This window comes from Micromys minutus (assembly GCF_963924665.1).
Source record: "Micromys minutus genome assembly, chromosome: 32".
NCBI lineage: Eukaryota > Metazoa > Chordata > Mammalia > Rodentia > Muridae > Micromys > Micromys minutus.
Genome location: NC_137967.1, coordinates 26,180,256 through 26,202,763, shown reverse-complemented (window position 1 = coordinate 26,202,763; position 22,508 = coordinate 26,180,256). Strand labels below are relative to the sequence as shown.

At 39.2% G+C, this 22,508-nt stretch overlaps 1 protein-coding gene across 2 annotated transcripts; it reads left to right on the top strand.

Annotated features, from left to right (window-relative positions):
• Positions 1 to 607: 607 nt before the first annotated feature.
• On the top strand, positions 608 to 22,378 carry LOC308413885 (uncharacterized protein). 2 transcript variants are annotated; one of them, XM_080909025.1, is made up of 8 exons: positions 608 to 777; positions 1,838 to 1,940; positions 2,031 to 2,102; positions 2,350 to 2,454; positions 7,222 to 7,313; positions 17,096 to 17,188; positions 18,699 to 18,825; positions 20,663 to 22,378. In XM_080909025.1, the coding sequence occupies exons 6-8, from the start codon at positions 17,159 to 17,161 to the stop codon at positions 22,339 to 22,341; spliced, it is 1,836 nt and encodes a 611-aa protein (XP_080765151.1). In that variant the 5' UTR covers positions 608 to 777; positions 1,838 to 1,940; positions 2,031 to 2,102; positions 2,350 to 2,454; positions 7,222 to 7,313; positions 17,096 to 17,158; the 3' UTR covers positions 22,342 to 22,378. The 2 variants fall into 2 exon arrangements, with proteins under 2 accessions (XP_080765151.1, XP_080765150.1); XM_080909024.1 differs by having other exon boundaries at positions 2,031 to 2,454.
• Positions 22,379 to 22,508: the final 130 nt, after the last annotated feature.

Genomic DNA, 22,508 nt, shown 5'->3' with positions numbered 1-22,508 from the left:
CCTACCCCTCTGGGCTAACCAAGAATCTGCATCTACCAGAAACCTGCCATGAGCAAAGAGCCTTGTGCATGAGTCACAAAAGACAAATGCCTTTCTAGTTAGTAAAAGGACACGACCGCCATCTAGGGGTGGGATGAATCCCCCAAATCCAAGTTCTTTGAAAAGTCAAAGTCAAAATTTCAGAATTTGGTATTGGTTTTTGTTTGTTAGCCTGTTACTGTTTTGTATGAAGGTTTGTGTCCTATACTTTTTAAGTCTATTTTGCATCTGAAGGATTCAGAACCCAGGATGGGAATCAGATATCGGGGTGCGGCATCCTATGAGCCCTGGTTCTGGTCTGGTCATGGGGAGGCTGTGCATCGCAGGTCCAGGGCAGCCTGACAGCTGTGTGGCAAGCAAGCCTGAGACAAAGTGGGAGGAACCGGTCTGAGCCGAGCAAGGATATACACCCAGAAACATGGTGGAAGGTTGTTAGACATTAGGTGGGGGTTGAGAATATAGTGTTCCGAGTGGGAGGGGTTAGAGAAATGACGTGAACGGAAGCTGGAAACTGGGTGTGGTAGGTCGGAGTGGGATTGAGAAGGAAAGCCAGAAGTGTCAACGCGGCCACCGTGGAGAAATCGCGTGGTGCAGACCAGGGGTCGGAGGACACAGAGGACTTCGTGGGAAGCTAAAACTCTAGGCATACACGGGTGCCTTGCGGGGACATCCTGGGAGAGTCAGCAGTCAACAGCACAGCGGCGGGAACTGGAGCCAGGCGGCCCTGGAACCTCCCAGGTCAGAGTGCTGGGAAAAGGCGGGAAGGGAACAGGGCGTTGTCAGATAGCCTTCTGCTCCTAAGGAAGGTGGCTGGGGAAATCTGCACTAGATGTCTTCCCTTGTCGATAACTTTTAGCTCACATAGATCGGACTAATCCTGGTTTTTAAATTGATCTTCTGAATGCCAAATATTCCTATTAGAATGCTGTAGTAGAATATTGAATTTATGTATTGATATATGAAAACCACTAAAAACAGGTGAAAAGGTTTTTTAAAAAAAGCTCTTGAAATTTACATTCATTCAACCTAACTCGCCTGTTTCACTAGGGGACTTAAAGTGAGTGACTTGGCATCCCCAGAGATCTTTTAGATATACTAGTCATAAAAGGAATGGCTGCAAATGTAATTGAATCCGAAAGAATGTTTTTTGCAAGTTACATAGGTATGGTTGTAAACATTAATATTTATATATAAACTCCTGTTTCTCATTATTAATTTATTTACTCTACACCTCTATCGCCGACGCCCCACCCCCACCCCAACTTCCTCTTCTCCCAGTCCATTCCTCAAGCTCTTCCTCCTCCATTTTCTTCCTTTCTTTCTCTTCTGAGAAGGGGTGGAGTCTAAAGACCAGCAACAGAGTCAGTGACAGCCTCCGCTCCAGTTGTTTCATGGCCCTCATGACAACTAATTGCATATCTGTGACAGTTCACAGTTAAAAGGACATTATAAGCCAGCTGGTGTTGCCACAAGCCTTTCATCCCCAACTTGGGAAACAGGCAGGAAGATTCTGGTCATCCTGGTATATAGACATAGTTTATGGGCATCCAGGGCTACACAAAGAATTCCTGTCTGTTGGAGAAGGGGGAAGAAAAAGGGAAATGAAAAGAAAACAGAAATGAAAAGGTATTGTTGTATAGTATAGTACTATAAAGCATCTTTTGAATAATTACTCCCAACTCTTCTACATTAGAAAAGTATCGATAATAGTCTTTTATCTCCTCCTTTCGAGTAAAGGACTCTGTCCATGGACATACAACCAAACTTATTTTTGGTTCTTTTCTTTGCTGTGTTTAAGACCTGAACCGATTGTGTTGCAGCGTCTGGAGCAAGCTCACCACATAGACCAGGCTGGACTGAAGTCATTGAGTTACAACAACTCCTCAGTGCTAGGATTAAAGGTGTGCACCAAGACAATTATTTTTAACTGATTATTCGTGTTTTATGGTCAGTTCGGAGCCACTGGTGTAACTGTGGACTTCTTCCAGAAGGAGGGACAACGTCAGGACCATGCTGTGAAGGTTTTGTACAGAGACTGGACGCTGCACAATTACAGCATTCTGGTTTGTGTGGATGAGAATATTGTAAAAAAGAAACTCACTAGTGTGTAATATCTTCATCCCAATCATTCCACTCTGTTTCTGCCCAGCAGTTTTCACCAAGCTGATTGGAAGTGAGGGTCATGTTACATTAAATAAAAAATGCTTTCTAAATGTTTTCAAATATTCTTAAACTGCATGAGAATTGGGGGTGGTTCACTGTACAATTCTCCCTTCATCTGTTGATCACAGTACTATGTTACAAATCCAGGTGCTTTTTGAAGAATCACAAGTACAGGGTTCACTGATCTCCCAGATCCGCTCACCTGTGTAGACCTGGAAGATTGACAGCGATTGACAGTGGCTGAGGATCCAGGTATGTTGGGGGAGTGGTGAAGGGATGACAAGGGGCTCAAGTGACTGTGGAAATCAGTTCTGCCACATCTGTTTCACTGGAAATAATTGTGGAGACTTCCACTGAGAAAAATCTCCTCAGGACTGTCCTATTGTAGAGATGAGAAGACTTTCTGCAGAAGAACTGATACTAGGAGACAGTAAACTTTTACCTGACTGTGCATGTGAGCGATGCTGGCCTTGTTCCATGCACACCACTGATCAGGTCTACTTACCAGTATTAACCATTTTCATTTCAATGATTACAGTGTACTACAAAATAATAAAAATTAATACTTCCAGATTTAATGTTTAATGATGTTTGGAGCTCTTGGTATTTTAGCACATTCTCTTACTGTACTTTTTTCTTTTTTTAGCTTTATTTATCTGTCTTATGCATGTAAATACACTGTCACTGTCTTCAGACACACCAGAAGAGGGCATCAGATCCCATTACAGATGGTTGTGAGCCACCTTGTGGTTGCTGGGTTTTGAACCTAGGACCTCTGGAAGAGCAGTCAGTGTTCTTAACCACTGCACCATCCCTTGAGCTTTCATATTCTCTTATCTTTTAGTGGTAATTCCTTCATTCCTGAAAATAATGCCAACAGAGTTTTAATAAGGATCAGGAATTTTATTGGCAGACAGGTAAACAGAGTCTATCCTGTCTTCCCAGGGCCTCCTATGGCCCGTTGTCATGACAATTCCAAGTAGTTTCCATTGCTGTGATTGTAATATATCGTGAGATCACCTCTAGGTGTGATCCTCTTAGTTTTTCCTGGCTCTGTGCTGTTCCTTGGTGCTTTCAGGATGACTTTCTGTAAAATGTGCAAATAGGATTTTAATGGACTTACTTGGCATCTTAACCAGGTTGTCTTCACATGTTTGAGAAGCATATGGTCAAGGTGCAGGTTTTCACATGTATTATGTGGTCTGTTATAGATGCCGGCATTCTGGGTTTGTGACCTGCACCTGTGTTGGTCAAGGACTTTCTATCTATGCACCGTATACCACTTGTTAGTACTCTTCTTTTGCATTTTAACACTTTTGTTTTAAGTTTTCTGTCACTGGTATAGTTATGACCATCAGTCTTTACTGCACTCCATATTCATGGCTTTGAAAAGAGATTCCTTCTTTTTTAGTATTTTGTATCTGTTGATATGAAATTAACTTTTGGTAGAAAACATATTTTTAATTTCAGCTTTCATTTTGTGGGTATTTTGGTAGTTATCTTTTTTCCTCGAAATGCTGTTTACATCCTTGGCCTAGAGATTCTTATCCATTTACATGTCATGAAACTACTGGAGCAACTGCATTTGTTATTATATAGTAAGTTCTGGGTGGACACTGACTATGCAAAATTGGAACCTGTGTATAAAAAATTGGCATTGTCTTAGGACATAAAATGTAGAGCTTCTTAACTTGTACATATTGAACATTTCTTCTGCTCTTGAGCATGGTCTGTCTAATTTATTTGCATATTTATTGATTATATTATTATTTGCTTAATCTATAGTTTTGATAGGTTTTATGTTTTGATCCATTGTACTTTAGAAATCTAATAAATTTAACTATTGAACAGTCTGTCTCTTCAAACATTACTTATCACTATATTTTCTTGATTGTTTAAATTGTACACAGTACTATTTGTCAGTTCCTGCTCTTAATACCACTTTTTCATACTCTTATTTTGTGTTTCCTTCTTGTGTTACTCTGCAAGATTCACTGCTTCAGGTTATACATGAAGGTCTGTGATTCCTTGTATGGGAAGAGACACTTGGGCTCATGTTCGTGTTTTTAGAGGATAGATACCTTCCCCAGTACCACTGTTTGGAGAGGCTGTCCCTTCTGCAATGCATGCTTGTGGCATTTTGGTGACATTCACATGGTCACTGCTCATGGACAGCTTCTGGATCTGCTGCACGTTTGCATTGCTCATCTGGAATCACACTGGATTGCTCAAGCCCTGTAACATTTTCCATTTAGATATTTATGTTTCATGTGTACGAGTATTTTGCTCGCATCATATCCATTCTAGACCTGGAATTATGGGTAGTTGGGAAGCACATGTGCGTCCTGTTATGGAACTTGGGTTTCTACAAGAACAGCAGACAGTGGAAGTACAGTGCCATCTCTCTATCTCCTTTCCTTATTTATGTGAGTAGGAATACTAGAAAATGGTCTAAATCCTTCTAATCCTTTTATGTGTTATTGACAAATTTTCCAATTTAGACATATAGTTATTATTTTAAATAATTTCTTTAATTGTTGTTGTATGTTTGTGTGGATTCTTAAACATAAAATTACCACCTACCCAATTTGTATGTTTCCAGGGATGAACACTTGGTATTAGCTGTTCTATTTTCTGAGGAAGACTATTTGTCCAACTAATTCTCCACTGAATTCCTTAGTGTTTGACTAGGGTTGAGGCCAAAAGAGCTTACTCCATTCCATGTTAGCATGTTTCTTGGTGTTGTCCTTGCTGGGCTCATGTTTAGACAATCATGTTTGTAGGATTTCAGGCAGATAGCCTTTTTGACATTTCTAGGAGACAATCTCAGAGTAAATATCCTGTTCCTCCAGCCCTTAAATATCTTCCTCTCCCAGTCTTGCCCTAAGCCCTGTTTCTCAGTGACCCCTGAGCTTTAGATGCAGGACTTGAGTAGCTCATGTGTCAGTTGAGACTGAGCATCACAGCTCTGCCTTTTGACTGATTGTCATTTTTTGTATAATTTCCATGTGTTCCAAAAGGAACTTTCCTTGATGAGGGATCAAGAGTACAGTTATATATGGAAATTAGGATAAATATACAAAATGTATTTGTGATTTTGGTGGTTTAGTAAATTGTTGGTTGTAGGTTCTCTCCCAAGATTCCTAGCTTCATAAGCCCAGGGGATACTGTCTAGTTCCCACTACCAGGTGTGATTTCCCTCTTGTTGAGGTGTTAGGTTCAATTAGAAACTGTTGGTTACCACCAAGGTATGTGTGCCATTCTCATAGCCTTGGGTTATGGTGCAGTGTTGTGGTTCATAGGTGTCATAGCTGGCTAGGGCTGTTTCTTGTCTCTCTCTTTTGTAAACTTGCATGTTGCTCTGGTACCATGAGAACTAGTTCCAAGGGAGCAGGCTTGATGTCCAGATCCATCTCGCATCTCATGGTTTTTCATCCAGAATACAGGACATCTTCAACAAAAAGTGAATTAGTTTGACAAATTGTCTTCCCCAGAGATTAGAACACCCAATACCAAGTGTTCATTCCTGAAAACATCCGAATTGGGTAGGTTGTAATTTTTGTTTAAGAATCCACACAAACATACAATGACAATTAAAGGAAAATTACTTAAAATAATAACTGTATGTGTTTTACCTCTGGTAGGGAACCAACGGCAATATCAATAGCATATAATATCTGGAAATGTCTTGGACTGCTGAGATCAACAATTTTAAAGCATTTTTCTCATGCCTAGTGTTAGTAATCTGTTAAAAAAAAAATCTATACCTCTTGTGTGACACAATATTCGCCCAGACAAGAAGCTTTCATTTGTATTCTAAATGCATATGTCTGTACACACTGATATGTCTTATAGCCCTTTTTCATAATTGGATAATAATATGGCATCTTATTCAGACACTTTATTTTATTTTACCATCCTTTTTTGCTTTGGAGGGTTGTATCTGTTCATTATCTATAATTAAATCCATTTCCCTGTTTTTAAATTTTCCAATTCAAATAATTTATTCCATATTATTGCCTGTCTATTACTCCCCCATATCCCACTGTGGTCTGTTTTTACTTTTCTGGGTACTGCGGTTACTCCAGGTTATGAACTCACGTGTGAAGGTTTGGAGCTAGGAACTTTCTATGAGAGAGAACATGGAATGCCTGTCTACCTGGTTTTGGGTTACCTCACTCAGTGTGATCCTCCCTTGGCCCACCCATTTACCTCCAAAAGTCATTCATGCTTTGAATTTGCATAACAGCTATATAATATTCCACAATGTATATGTACCACATTTCACTCTGTATTTGTCAGTTGAAGGTCATCTAGGTTGCTTTGATTTGTAGCTATTGTGAGCTACATGAGTATAACATGTATCTGTGGAGTGGGATGTTTAGTCTCCTGAGCATATGCCAAAGAATGGAGGAGCCATGTCAGGTGCTAGACTCATTTAACGCGAGAGTTTATTGTATTAGGATTCTGCATATTGATATCCATATCACATTTCTTTGTTTATGGGTTTTTTTCCTCCAATGTGTCTATTGTTTATGGTGCTGCTGGTTGGGTTATTGATTGTATTCTTCCTTCTCTGTGAGAATTACAAGTTGGCTTTCTTACCCATGGTTCATTACTTCCCAATTCTTCCATTTTTATTTATTGTTTATATGCATTGTGTTATTTCTTATGTCTCATGGATAATGTATCTATTTTTCCTGTGTATATTTTACCTCTAATTTATTGTGTACTGTGCTGCTTTAGGGAAGTGAATTGTGCTGATTTGTGACAGTTGTGAAATATACTTTTATCTCTCCATCAATGTTAGGAGACTATTTTCCTGGATGCAACAATATGGTTGACAGTGATTTTCTCTCCAGGCTTCAAATGTAGTTCCATGATGTTCTGGCTTTGGGATTATTGACAGGACACCTGGTAGAATTGTAGTGCTTGGATCTGTTTCTGTGGTTTGACATTGTTTTTAAATAGGTTTCAGTATTGATTCTTACTTTTCTTTTTTGGCCCCTTATATGAAAGGGTCATAAGCTGGCTATTCATTGTTCCTGAAAGAGAAAATCAAAGAAGAGACACAGAAAGAAATGGCTGATTCTCCAGTAAACATGTCCCAGGTCAGTGGTCACGTCCATTTTTTTCTAGAAATGTTATATTTTTCAAGCATTGAAAATCTTAAATTTTTGCTTCTGTTTTAACTTTATTATAAAATGCTTTAGAGTCAAACACTGAAAATAACCAGATACAAAGTCTATACAACTGAATGAAATTTTATATGGTTATATTAGTCATTGGTAACAAAAACTCTATAGATTCTCATTTAATTTGATGCTTTAAATATCCAATAATTTGATGAATTTATAACCATCAAAACCCCAAACCCTGTGACAGAACTAGGACTGGGACAGCAATGACCTTTGTGTCTTCATAACTGGATGTCATTACCTGCATTCAGTTCTTCCTCATTCCCTCATATTTAGCATTGCATGTTTTTTCTCCATATTCTACTGTATTCACATATACACTGTTCCCATATAAATATTGTATTGGCTAGACTCTGCATATGAGGGAAAATTTGTCTTTTTTTTGTTTCTGACATTGTATGATTTCACCTAATATTACACATGTTAAGCCTAACCATTTTTCTGCAAGTTATTATTACATTTTCCTCATTAGCTGAATAGCATTCCATTTTCCACTAACTTATTTATTCTCTTTTGATTCCAATTTCTGCCTCCCCCATACTATTTCACCTATCATATACATACTTCCTTTCCCATCTCCCTTCCCCTTCTCTTCTGAGAGGGTGGACGGCCCCCTGGGTTTTTCCCACCTTGATACATTAAGTCTCTGCAGGGCTAGGTGCATCTTTTCCCATCAAGACAAGACAAGCACCCCAGTTAGGGGAACAGGATCCACAGGCAGGCACCAGATTCACAGACAGCACTTGTTCTATTGTTGGGGGACCTGCATCAGAATGGGAGTGGGGTGGGCGGTGTCAGTGGGTAGGTCCAGTGTATGCTGTTGAGATGGTGTTCAGTCACTGAAAGCTGCCAAAGGTCCAGGTTAGTTGAGTCTGTTTGTCTTCCGATGTAGTTCCTATCCCCTCCACGTCCCCAATTCTTCCATAATACCACCCAAGCTCCATCCAATGTTTACCTGTGGATGTCTGTATCCATTTTAGTCAGCTGCTTGGTGGAGCCCTTCAGAGGACAGCCACCTCTCCTGTCTGCAGCAAACAGTATTATTAATAGTGTCAGGAATTGGTGCTTACGCATGGGATACATTTCAAGTTGGGCCAGTTATTGGTTGACCATTCCCTCAGTCTCTGCTCCACCTTTGTTTCTGCACTTCTTGTAGACAGGACAAGTTTTGGGTCAAAAGTTTTGTGTGTGGGTTGTGTCCTTATCCTTCCTCTGAGTGTCCTGGCTGGCTATGGGAGGTGGCCTCTTTAGGTTCCATACCCCCACTGCTCTGCTAAGGTCACCTTCATTGACTCCTGGGAGACTCTCCCATCCCACTATTTGGCATGTCCCAGAGATGCCCCCCCACCCCTCAAACCCTGCCAGCTGCAGATTCCCATTCATTCTCCTGGCCCGCCATCTTGCATTTCCTCACACTTGAACCTGAACCCCCAAATTCTCTTCTCTACCCTCTCTCCCAACCAGCATCTTCCCTCCATTTGCCTCCTATGATGGTTTTATTTCCCCTTCTAAGTGAGATTCAAGCATCTTCTCTTGGACCTTTCTTCCTGTTTAGCTTCTCCATATCCTTGCTAGCATAGGCAATCACTTGAGTTTTGATCTTGTCCATTCTGGTGGGTGTAAGATCCCAGGTTCACTTTCATTAGCATTTCCTTGATGACTAAAGATGTTGAACATTTCTTTAAGTGCTTCTTGGGCATTTGAGATTACTGTGTGGAAAAACTGTTTAGCTCTGTACTCCATTATTTGGGTTGTTTGTTTGTATTTGAGTGATGTGTATGTGTGTGTATCATATAATATATGGTATTAGCCCTCTGTCAGGTGTAGGGTTGAGAAAGATTCTTTTCTAATCTGTAGGCTGAATTTTTATTTTATTGACAATGTTCTTTGCCTTTTCAGTTGCATGAAGCTTTTCATTTCATGAGGTCTCTTTATTAATTTGTTGATCATAGTTCCTGAACCATCTGTTTAGGAAATTATCTCCTGTAACAATGAATTCAAGAATTCAAAGCTATTTTCCACTTTCTCTTTTATTGAATTTAGTGTATCTAGTTTTACATTGAGGTCTTTGATCCACTTGGACTTGAGTTTTTCAGGGAGATAAACATGGATGTATTGCATTCTTCTACATATAGACATCCAGTTAGAACAGCTGTCTTATTGCATCTAGAAGATGCTTTCTTTTTTCCATTTTGTGGTCAAAATCAAGTGTCCATATGTATGGTGTGGATTTATTTCTAGGCCTTTGATTTGATTCCTTTGATGAGCCTGTTTTTCAATATTAATACCATGTGGTTTTTTATTATTATTCAAATCAGGCATGGTGGTTCCTATAGAAGTTCTTTTGTTGCACTGGATTGTTTTTGCTATGCTGGGTGTTTTGTCTTTTTAATATAAATTTGCGAAGTGTTACATCAAGTGATTTTCATATTATTTCTGATTGTTGTGAAGGGTGTTGTTTTTTTTTAGTTTCTTTCTCATCCCATTTATTGTTTGTATAAAGGAGAGCTATTGACTTCTTTGAGTTAACTGTATCCAGCCACTTTCTTCAAGATGTTTATCAGCTGTAGGAGTTTCTCCATATAGGTTTTGGGGTCACTTATGTGTGAACTATCTTATCATGTGTGACTAGGGATACTTTGACTTCTTCCTTTCCAATTTGTGTCCACTTGACCTCCTTTAGTTGTCTTATTCCTCTGGCTACAACTCCAAGTACTATTTATATTGAAGTGATATGGAGAGAGTGGGCAGCCTTGCTTTGCCCCTGATTTTAGTAGAATTCATTTAATTTGATTTTGGCAACGGGCTTGCTGTGCATTGTCTTTATTGTATTAATTCATGTGCTTTATATCCAATCATTTTAACATGAAGAGGTGCTGAATTTTGTCAAAGGCATTTCCTGCATCTAATGACATGACCATATGGGTTTTTTCTTTCAATTTAATTGTATAGTTGGTTATGTTTATGGATTTTTGTATATTAAACAACCCCTGAATCCCTGGGATGAAGTCTACTTGATCATGGTGGATGCTGTTTTTGATGTGTCCTTGAATTTGGTTTGCAAGTATTTATGTAGTGAATGTGATAAATACTCATGACTTTTATATTAGAAGACATCAAAGTGTTCATACTGGAGAGAGACTTTACAGAAGTAAGGAATGTGACAGATCTTTTAGTGAGAGGTCAGCTCTTAGTGAACATCAGAAAAGTCATACTGGAGAGTAACTTACAAATATAGAAAATGTGACAAATCCTTTATTCAGCGAGAATATCTTAGAAATCACTACCACAGAGTTTATATTGGAAACAGACCTCATATATGTAAGGAATGTGCCAGATCTTTTGCTATGTGCTCAACTCTTAGAACATGTCAGAAAAAATTTATGCTCGAAAGAACTCTTACAAGGGTATGAAAAATGAGAAATCCTTTATCCAGGACTTACATCGCTCTGATACTATAGTTAAAGGGAATTGTGAAGTACTATGTTTGTTGGGAGATGAATCCCAATAGTATCTGTAAGAGCAGCCAGTGGTTTTAACCACTAGACATCTCTTTAGCCCCTGGGAAAAGCTGTAATAAAATATTTACCAACATCCAAAAGTTCATAATTTCAGGCAAGGTGGGAAATGCCATTAATCCTAGCACTTGGGAGGCAAAAGCAAGAAGATCTCTGTGAACCCAAGGCCATCCTGGTCTACATAGCAAGTTTTAGGATAACATGAACTACACAGCTCAAAAAATAATAATGACAAAACGAATATCATTAAATATATTTCAAAGACTTTTAATTGTGTTGTAATTCATAAAGCTCACACTTCTGAGAATCCATATAAAGGTACATCATATATAATCTCCAAGTCTTGTTCACCATTGAAAATTATACCCACCAAATTCATTGAATTTGACAAATCCTTTACCTAGTGCTGACATAAAAGCAAATTCATCATGAGAGAAAACACACAAAAGTACTGCAATAAAGTATCATTTCTCATTCATCTTTAAAATTATCACAAGAGGGTCAAACCTCACAAATAGCAAGAAGATAGGAAAGTGTGAGGGGATATATAAGATATGTATGTGACACTGTGGGCACGCTCACATAGAGCTTAAAGTCCCCAAGCATTATGGGCTTCCTGGTTCAACCTTATTACCCACCTTCTGAAGGTAGAAGCAAGTAGATCTCTGAGTTCAAGATCTATGGTCTATACTGCAAGCCCAAAACAGCCAGGGCTACTTAGAAAAACCCTATCTAAGAAAAATCAAAGAAGTTTAAAAAAAAAAAAAGAAAGAAATCTATGAGGGTATCAAGAAATTAATTTTATACTACTGAAGGAAATTGGGAAGTATTAACCCATACTCTAAATTAAAAGCATATAGGTGCCATTAATAGCCAGTCCATCCTTGAGGTAAACGAGACTCGAGGACCCTCTGTCAACTATGATGAAATGGTAATCACCCCTATCTTATGCAGTTCTTTGTTCTTAGTACTTTGAACACAGTTTTGGGTCTCTGCATTATACACATCCTACTAGAAGAGGAGGCTGCTTTTACCAAGCTGGGGAGTAGTACAGACTGATAATTATAAACATGGATATTTAGATGACAGATTAACAGGAGAGTCATCAACAAAACTTTATTAAGTTCTGCCCTTGGACTTATACTTCCAAGACTTGGGCTTGGCCATGGCATGAATTCATCTCCATAGCAAGGCTTCAAATGCAGTCAAGGGAGAGCTTGCTTCTACATGAACAGGCTAGTATTGCATCAGTGCACATCTCTTACCTAGTTGCTTGGTATTGTTGGATATAGAGTTCAAACTTGAACTCTCTGTATTTCAGACCCAGAGTGTTAGGTGTCTTCAGCAACTCCATGTACTTACGATCACCAACATGAGGACTGACAGTGACTTCTTTTGTTTAGAGTGCCTCTGGAGTCTCCCTGACCAGTAATCCTAGGTAGATAACCAGTAACTGGTTATAACCAGTAATTCAATAGCTCTGTTGTCTGGTAGCAGCCTCATTTACCTATAAGGGATATGATACCTCTGTTCAAAGGTTTATAAGTTTAATTTGTAAAACAGTTAGATTTTATTAAAAGAAATTCATATGACTTTTGATTATCCCAGCCCCTCTTCCTCCTTTCTTCCTGCCCCATCCCCAGTTTCACATTTAACATTTTACTTATTCCCAGTTGTTTTATGTCATATGTTCTACTATCCTGTCATTTTTTTACTTCATTTGCAGAAGGATAGGGGCCTCTGTATCTTTCTCATGGACGTCTCCTTTGGGCAGACCACTCAGTAGTCCCTCTACTCTCCACTACTGCACTGCACACTTGAACTATTCTTTCCCAGTATTCCCCTCTCTAATTTCATATCACCCATAAGCTACTATCCATTTTTTCTTCGGGAATCTCCCTGTATTGGTCCATTTCTAGCTTCCTAGCTCCTATATGTAGGCTTACATCAACAATCAAAACAAAACATTAAAGCTAAGATGCCCATGTGAGAGGAAGCATGCTGTTGACTGTTGGGGACTAGTTGGCATCAGTCACCATATTTTCCAGTTGCCTACATTTACATCCAGATTTCACACTTCCATTTTTATTTACAACTGAGTAATATACCATGTTCTATAGATAGGGATCACATTTTTATTCACCAATGTGTCCGTTGATAAGTAACTGAATTGATTGCAGGCCTAGACATTGTGAATAAGATAGATTACTTTGTATTAGAGTTCTTAAGATTTAACCTTTTCATGTTTAAGAACGCTCCATTACAAAAGGGGAGGGGGGTGTTAGAGGAAAGGGAAATTAACTGGTGCCTTAATGGCAGGGGACTTTTTTAAAAAAAGATTTTATTTATTGTTTTATGTAAGTACACTGTACACTGTCTTAAGACACACCAGAAGAGGGCATGGGATCCCATTACAGATGGTTGTGAGCCACCATGTGATTGCTGGGAATTGAACTCAGGACCTCTGGAAGCCATCTATCCAGCCCAATGGCAGGGAACATAATGGGCCATTAACTGTCCATTCTATAGAGACTCTCCCAAAGCTCAGAAATAGAAAATTTAATAGCTTCAGGAAGTCCCAGAAACTGGCGAGATTCACTAGAGCCTTCCTGCCTCAAGCATATATCATCAGTAAGGACTGCTGACAAGATCAGACTGGATGAGCTTTACAGAAGATGCTCAGACCAGCCATGAGGCAGACACCAGTCAAGCTGCCTGGACCAGAGAACATAAGGCATCCTCCTGGAGGAGGCACTAAGTGGCTTGAAAGACACACTTCCCAACCCAGGTGAGCTGCCTGGAACTGCAGGTTTCCATCTTCATTACCCATGACTCTCACAGGGTGGCAGCTGTCATCGATTCCTTTATGCTTCTATCAGAAACCCCTCATCCAGATTCTTGTAAGTCACTCCAATCAAACTCATTAGCCCACTGGGCTTTACAAATGATCCGGAGGTTAAGAACACTGTTTGCTCCTTTGAAGATTCGCTTTGTATTTCCATCATCATCACATGGGCACTTAATCTCTAACCTTAACTCCAGGGCCTGCAGTGTCCTTTTTCTGGCCTCTGTGAAGACAAGGGACACACATCATACACAGACATAAATGAAGACATGACTGAAAAACCACAGTGACTCATTAAGATGGACTTTCTTGGTTCCCCAACATTCATTTGTCACTGTTTTCTTATCTGTAGATGATTGTCCTTGTTTCCACAGGAATAGTGTCACACATTAGTGCTGTAATTTGGTCACACAGAAGCTTTCTTTTTTATTTATTCATTTATTTTAATAAGGACATCTAGACTGATTGCAAAAGTCTATTCTGTAGCTTTTAGTATCATAAAAAAATATATATGACCTTTCTCCACATTTATGGCAACATCAGTTATCATTTCTATTCCTGAAGATTGATATTGTAACTAGGGTAGCATGGAAGTTAAGGAGCCCTTATCTTTGTTTTCCTGTTTGTTTAGTTTGATTTTAGTGTGGCTTTGTTGTGTGTTTTGTTTTGCTTTTCATTTTTTATTTTGAGTTTATTGTATGATTAGAACATTTTTCCTCTCTCTTTCTTCCTGCCAAATCCTCCCAGATACCCTCCTGTTCTCTTTCAAACTCATGGCAACTTTTTTCATTAATTGTTACTTCACACATCTATGTCTGCAGTGGACTTGTAGTAGAATCATTGCATCTATGGGAAACACCAGAATGAGCAGTTGTGTTCTTGCAGTTCTTAGATCTTGAATGGTGCTTTTGGTATCATCAAAGCTACTACTCAGGCAGGAGTTTGCTTTGTGACAGGGTCTATCTGTGCATTGACACTTGTCTGGACTTTCTATGATTTCCAGACTGGCTTTGAACTCACATTTCCTCTTGCATCTGTCTTCAGAGAAGTCAGTTTGAAACATTGCATGACTTTGTCCAACTAAGCACAACTTTTTGTTATTATGTCTTTGTAGAAGAAGGGTATTACCATATAACCTTGGCTGACCTGAAACTCAGTACACCAGGCTGGCCTTGAACTCTCAGAAATCTGCCTGATTCTGCATCCTGAGTGCAGGATTAAAGCCATGTGCCACCGTTCTCTTCTTGTAATGTCCCAACTGTTTACTCATTTGATAACAATGAGCTAAAAAATGGAGCCTATGTCTACTAACAATAAAGACTTCTATCACTGTGAATTGGAAGGCTAATTGAAATACACGAGGTTCAAGGTACATATAGCACACCAAATGTAAACATGAAATAAATATTATGAACAAGATTTCAAGTATAAATGTGACTTAAGCAATTATAAAATGGAACCCCGAAAACAACCCCAGGACCAGATTGATAGAAATATATTACAACTTCTAAGAATGAACAGCAAACATTTAATAATGCTTGACACAAAAAAAGCAAGATTTCCTGATTCTTTTACCTGACATTAAAGCAGATAATGAGCCCAACATGGCGGCACATGCCTTTAATCATAGCGTCCCAGAGGCAGATTAGGCTGATCTCAGTGGTTTCAAGCCCAGTGAGTCTTGAAAAACTGGGAGGGAGGGAGGGAGGGAGGGAGGAAAAACCCTGTCTTGCATGAATGAATGGCCCTTTCAAACTTCTATTATTAGCTATTTAACACTGACTACATATTTATAACATATTTATATAGACAGTGTGTATGTGTGTGCATATCAAACGCTGCCCACTCTCACTCCTGCCTCTCCACTATCGGGGTCCACAATTCCAGCAGTCACTCTACTGTGTTCATATGTATTCATGTTGCCTGGACCCTCTGAGGTGAACCAGAGCCCTTTGTGAGACTGTGGCTTTGGCGCTATGCGCTGGAGCCAGACGTGCTCAGCCGAGGATAACAAGTAAAGAAGTGGTTCTTCTACAATCTATCCATAGCTGACGTCTGAGAGGTAACGTGAGCCGCTCCTCTTCTCAGACTGACCGTGGTCTCGTGTAAAGCCAGTGCAGACAAGGACAGTTGCTGTTGGTTACTGATTACAATGCAGTATGGAGTCTAGAGAACACCGTGCCCTAGCCTTTTCCCCTTTCCCTTCTTATTTCCTAGCCACCTCTTCTTATGCCTTGGTCCCAGAGCTACAGGTGAATGGTGTAGCTACCTTTTAAAGACCTTACCTATTTTCTGCAGCTAGGACAGTTTATCACTCACACAGAGTCAAAGGAAGAAAGAAATAGAGAGAGAGAGAGAGAGAGAGAGAGAGAGAGAGAGGAGAGAGAGAGAGACTTTTTGCATGAGTCCTGGAAGTGTAACTTGGTAGTTAACTCGAGACCACCATCTAGTGGTAAAGGCAGTACAGCACAGGACGATTTCAGCCCTAGGCTGTTGCTGTGAGCCAACCACTGACTGCTTGAGACTTGCCTCCCCACTCAGCTTCTTTTTGTGTTTTTCAATAGTAATTTTTAGTGTGTGTGTGTGTGTGTGTGTGTGTGTGTGTGTGTGATTTATGAAGTGAAGAATACTTACGTTGTTTCCATTTGGTACCTACTGTGAATACAGCGGCGATGGACAAGGGTGAGCACCTATCTGTGTGGTAGGATGTTGAACACTTTGAGCATATGCAAGGAGAAGAGCTGGGTTACATGTGAGATTTATTTAACTTGAGGATTTGTTTAATTGACAGTTCTTTATATTGGTTTCTAGAATGGCTATGTTTTTTGTTCATAGTATTTTTATTCCCTATGATTTTTTTAATGTTGTTGCTGGCTAGATTTTTTGTGGTATTCTTTACTGTGAGAAAGAGTGACCTGCACCTTTGAGCTTGGATGATTACTTCCCCGTTCTTCTATATTCCTCTATTGACATGAAATGTATTATTTCCCAAGTTCTCATAGTTTCTCTAAGTCTCACCTGTATGTTTTGCCTCTAATTTACTATGTGCTATGCTGCTTTGGTAAAATAAACGGTGATAATTCATGACCGTCTTCACATGCACTTCTCTCTCCCTCGGTTTTGAGAGAGCATTTTTCTGAGTGCAATAATATGGCTGCTGGTGAATTTTTCTCCAATTTTAAATGTCTTTCCATGCTCTCCTGGCTTTGGGATCACTGACCAGACACCAGGTAGTATTATGTTACTTGGGCCTTTTCATGTGTTTTCACATTGTTCTTTAACAACATTCAGTATTAATTTTACTTTTCCTGTTTGACCTCTTGATATTAAAGGGCCACTAGCCGACTATTCATTCTTCTCCAAAGAGAAAAATCAAAGAAGAGATAAAGAAAGAAATGGCTGATTCTTCAGTAAACATGTCCCAGGTCAGTGGTTATGTCCAGTGTATTTCTAAAAATGTTATAATCTGATACATTGCAAACCTCTAATTTTCTGCTTCTGATAGCTTTTTAAATGTTATCTTGAAATTTGCAAACAGACAAAAAATTGCAAACTTCCATTCAGCAGACCCAGTGACTACACAACACATCTCTGCAGTTACAGTATTCATTAGGAACACATGCTCTGGAGCCTCAGATGTGCTTTTATGTGTTCAATATGGAATATATGTTTATGTACTAATGCAACACCAGACCCCAAAAAGCCTGTGAGAGAATTAGAACAAAGGAAAGCAATTAGCTCTATTTCATAACATAGATCCTTTTCATAACAGGTGGTCATTACCTTCATGGCAGACATATGTGGCTTAATTATTCCATGAAACTGATGTTCTTGAGTGTTCGCTGAGATTGTGTTCTACTTGTACTTATTACCCTTGGGTGTTTAATTTCATGTTGGTGTGATGTGTCTGCGTGTTTGTTGGACCTCATATCTGTTTGTCTCACATTGATGAAGAAGCTCAGTTGTAACTTTCTATAGTAGAGAGAACAGTATTTTTACTTTTCTTCTTTTCCTTTGTTTTTATCCCACACAGCATCCCATTGTGCAGAACACTTGGGCTTGGCCTCATTATGTAGAATTATGTGGAATGCATCCATACAGATGAGCATTGATTGATAGATGTGCATAAGCTGTTAGTTATATTTGAAACAAACGTATTCCTCATGATGGTTTTGCTCTACTCACTTTTTGTTTGAATGTTAGCTCTCCAAGCCTACCCTGCATCTGTAGAGTTCTGAAATTGTTACTTACCTAAGGTGGCTCTGATGCAGATTTTTTTTTTTACCTATTTGTTAGTGGTCCCAATAACAAGTATACATACATGTATAAAATCAATTATATATATATATATATATATATATATACATATGTAACAATTAAACTTATCAACATGTAGAGTTTTTACAAACCTGCTACTTTGGCAAAAGTCATAATTCTTTGAGTAAAAAGGAATCATGAGTTCTGACCCCCATTCCTCCCCTTTGCTATTTAATGGTGTGAAGTTAAATATTATAATCTAAAAATCATGCGTGATCCTTTTAGAATAAATAAGGGCCAAGTACAGAGACGATTGATTCGGTGTGTGGATATTAGGATCATTCAGGCAGAGCATTTAAAAGCACATGTCCTCATCATGAATTGTCCTGAGACAGGTACACCGTGATCCTGTAGCCCACAAACTCAAATACATGCCCACACTTAAATTGTGTGTCTTGTTTCATGGATCCTGCTTGTAAAATTATCCTGTCATCCTCTTATAGAGTTTGAACATTTGTTACAGAATGTGACTGCACTGGATATCCTTTTTGATGATTTTTTGATTGTTTTTAATGATGTTGGTAACAATGGTCTTCCCTCTTCTACATCCTGTCTCCACATATCCAGGAAAGCATTCCACCCTGTAGCACATAGTCAAAGTGTAACTTTTCCTTTCAGCGTCTGTTGACATTCCGAGATGTGGCTGTGGATTTCTCCCAGGAGGAGTGGAAATGCCTGGACTCTGCTCAGAGGGCTTTGTACATTGACGTGATGGTGGAGAATTACAGAAACCTGGTGTCTGTGGGTAAGAATATTTTTCTTGTACAGGAGTTCCTAACGCTTCCTTTGTAAGTACTGACTTTATAGCTTGTAAACTCTCTATTGCACCATCATGGAAATAAACAGAAGTCTAGGGAGTAAAAAAGAAAATTTTCCAAGAGGTTTTCTTGCTCAGGCAGGCAGAAAAAAGCCAGCATGCACCCTTATTAAAAGCAAGCATGTTCTGGAGAAATTGGAGACAAAGGGAAGCATGGTGTGTACGCACTATGAAGAGCTAGAAATGGAGATCTGAATGCTGTAAGGAACAACCTAATGTGAGAGGCCTGTACTGCAGCCCAAGGCCATGGTGATATCCAGGCCATATTGCCACCACCAAAGGCCTTGCTGTGGTTAGTGGCCCCACTGGCACTATGGGTCTGTGTCTATATCTACAGCTCATGTTGTTACTATAGGCCATATGGATTTATAGGCCATATGCTGCCTGAGGCCATGTTGATGTCCTAGGGACTTCTTAAGATGGCTCTGCCTCTCACCAGCCACTACATGGAGGTGCAACCTAGACTTTGACTTGGAAGAGCTTGCCCTGCTCCTTGCCTAGGGGGAAGAGGAGAACTGGCCCGGATGGCATGGGTATGCAGAAGAGCTGGGGGGCTGACTGCCCCAGTTACCACCCAAGAAAAGTTTTATGTCTTGATTTAGCCTGTCCCAACATCTACCCCATTCATGAACTTCTGGAGCTCTTGAAGGGTCCAGTCCTGTTGAACCAAAGCAGCAGGATTTTAATGACTCATGGCCATAGCAGGATATCCAAAAGGAGCCTTTGCAGGGGTCCATTATTGATGGTGTGGTTGAAGTCAGAGGGCTGGAAGCAGACCAATGACTCATTGCCACACACATTTGCAAGTAAAACTCTAAGTAAAAAGGTGTATGGTGTGACACTCCACAGCTTCCAAAGCCAGTATAATGAAGATGTGTGATGAAGGCATGGGCCTGTACATGCCCTGCAGCACTGCTCAGACAACGCTGCAGTTGATACATGAGCAGGCTGTTGCCCAGAGCAATGCTCAGACTTTTTTTCTTAATTTTAGCTTTTATTTTTTTTATTGTCTTTTAAGGGGTAGGTTACAAAGGTGCAAGGCAGATTTGGAAGGTCCAGAAAACAAGTGGACTTGTGGTGCATGATGTGATCTCACAGAGAATCAGGAACCCTTCATTTTGATTTGTTGATGTATTAAAAAATTCAGTTGCACATACTGTTTCTTCCCACATCTTAAACATTCATAGGCATCATTGCAGTTGATACTGTTTTAATTGTAATAAATAGTCAAGATGTGCAAACTAAAATTTCTCCCAGAATATGCTGGAGATGCTGACTGGAAATAATAATTGTGAATTCATTCCTAGATTCTTCTACTTTAAGCATTTCTCATGTCTCACACAACTGTATTTTCCCCCCAAAATTCTAGCATTGGTTGTTGGTTTCCTCATAGAAAACGTAGATTATTGTGTGCAGAGTAGGACTGGTCACCTGCCTGGAGCAAATGAGGTACAAACAGTGTGAGACTGGGACTGGATTAAACGTTTTCAAATTTTAGAGAATGCCAAGTTAGACATTTTCAGTAATGATATGTATTAGAAATCACTGACCCATGAAAGATCCTCTCTTTGTTACTGTATGAATCCTCAAGAAAACAGCCTGTCAGGTAAGGATCAATTACAATGAATGAAAAATGCCAACGACTGGGAACTCTTTTCTAAATTGTTGCAGGTTGAATTATCTTAAAAGAGAATTTACAGAGACAGTCATTTATTACACGTAATCTGGGAACAAGACCATTAATATGAATTGTACTCATTTTCAGAGAAATATGGCATACTTAATACTGTCCATTACCAAGTGAGGGCTGAAAAGGAGTCTTGTCAGTGTAATGCACTTGGTGAAATGCTTCATGATTCCTCCCGTGGTTCACACTATAAAAGAAGGGACACTACAGAAACCTCCAATCACCACAGATGCTGTAAGGACGGGGATGCCTCTGCTGACTCGTCAAACCCAGATAGACACACAAGCACACAAACCGGAGAAGAGTGTTGTCAATCTAAAGACTGTGAGAAATCTTTCAGTTTGTGTTCCAACATTGCTCAAGATCAAAGAATAAACACTGCAAACCAAGAGCAGGAAAAATCTGGTGACCATTTCAGCTCTACAGACAGTCTAGTACAACGAACAGTCTACAATAGAGATAGGCGACACCAATGTGGGCAGTGCAGGAAATGCTTCAGTACCTCCGCAAACCTCACTGTACATCAGAGAATTCATACTGGCGAGAAACCCTACAAGTGCAACGTTTGTGACAAATCCTTTGCCCAGTACATAACTCTTAAAACACACCAACGTCTTCATACTGGTGAGAAACCCTATAAATGCAAAGAATGTGAAAAGTCATTTCCTCAGTTGTCAGCCCTTAAAAGCCATCAGAAATTGCACACTGGAGAGAAGCCTTACAAATGTAAGGAGTGTGACAGATCCTTTGCCCACTCTTCCAGTTTCAGGAGACATCAGAAAACCCATAGTGCTGAGAATAAGAAACATTATACTGGTCTGGATTGTGGTAAAGACTTACATCAGCTTTCACACTTTAAAAGCCACCAGGGACTTCATACTGGAGAGAATCCTTACAAATGCAGTGAGTGTCATAGATCCTTTACCCAGTATGAATTATTTATAATTCATCAGAAAACTCATTCTTCAGAAATAGATTATAAATGCAAAGAATGTGGCAAGTCTTTTACTGAATTATCACAACTTAAAAGGCATTGCATAATCCATCCTGGTGCAAAACCATACAAATGTGCTGAATGTGACAAATCCTTTCTTCATAACTCACTTCTTAAAAGACATCAGAGTGTTCATACTGGAGAGAAACCACATAGATGTAAGGAATGTAACAAATGTTTTACTAGAAGCTCAATTCTTAGACAACATCAGAAAATTCATACTAAAGAGCAGCCTTACAAATGTGAAGAATGTGACAAATCCTTTTCCCAGCTCACATATCTAAGAACACATCAAAGAGTTCATACTGGAGAGAAGCCTTACAATTGTACCGTATGTGACAAATCCTTTACTACAAGTGCAACTCTTAGAATACATCAGAGAGTTCATACTGGAGAAAGACCATACAGATGTACAGAATGTGGCAAATCTTTTCGTGAAGGCACAACTCTTAGAGCACATAAGAAAATTCATACTGGAGAGAAACCTTATAAATGTAAGGAATGTGACAAATCTTTTATCAGGTATGCACATCTTCAAAGACATCAGAGAGTTCATACAGGAGAGAAACCCTACAGATGTATGGAATGTGACAAATCTTATACTGAGTACTTTCGTCTTAGAAAACATCAGAGAATACATACTGGAGAGAAACCTTACAAATGCAAAGACTGTGACATATCTTTTATGTGTATCTCACATCTTAGAAAACATCAGAAAACTCATACTGGAGAAAAACATACTGTTGTAAATAATGTGACATAACATTTATCTGCTGTTGCCTGCTTATCACAAGGGGATAAGTAGTAGACACACAAAGATAACAAACTTGTGAAATTTTTTAATGACAATTGAAATCTTTAAAAATGTAACAAAGTTTATATTAAAATAAAATTCTGTAAATGTAACTGCATAGAATGCTTTTTATTTAT

What these genes read in the sequence shown, in the direction of transcription:
- LOC308413885 (XM_080909025.1), top strand. Translation starts at nt 17,159, where the DNA reads ATGGCTGATTCTTCAGTAAACATGTCCCAG. An exon ending in CTTCAGTAAACATGTCCCAG is followed by an intron (nt 17,189 to 18,698) that starts GTCAGTGGTTAT and finishes TTTTCCTTTCAG; the next exon opens with CGTCTGTTGACATTCCGAGA. An exon ending in CAGAAACCTGGTGTCTGTGG is followed by an intron (nt 18,826 to 20,662) that starts GTAAGAATATTT and finishes ACTCATTTTCAG; the next exon opens with AGAAATATGGCATACTTAAT.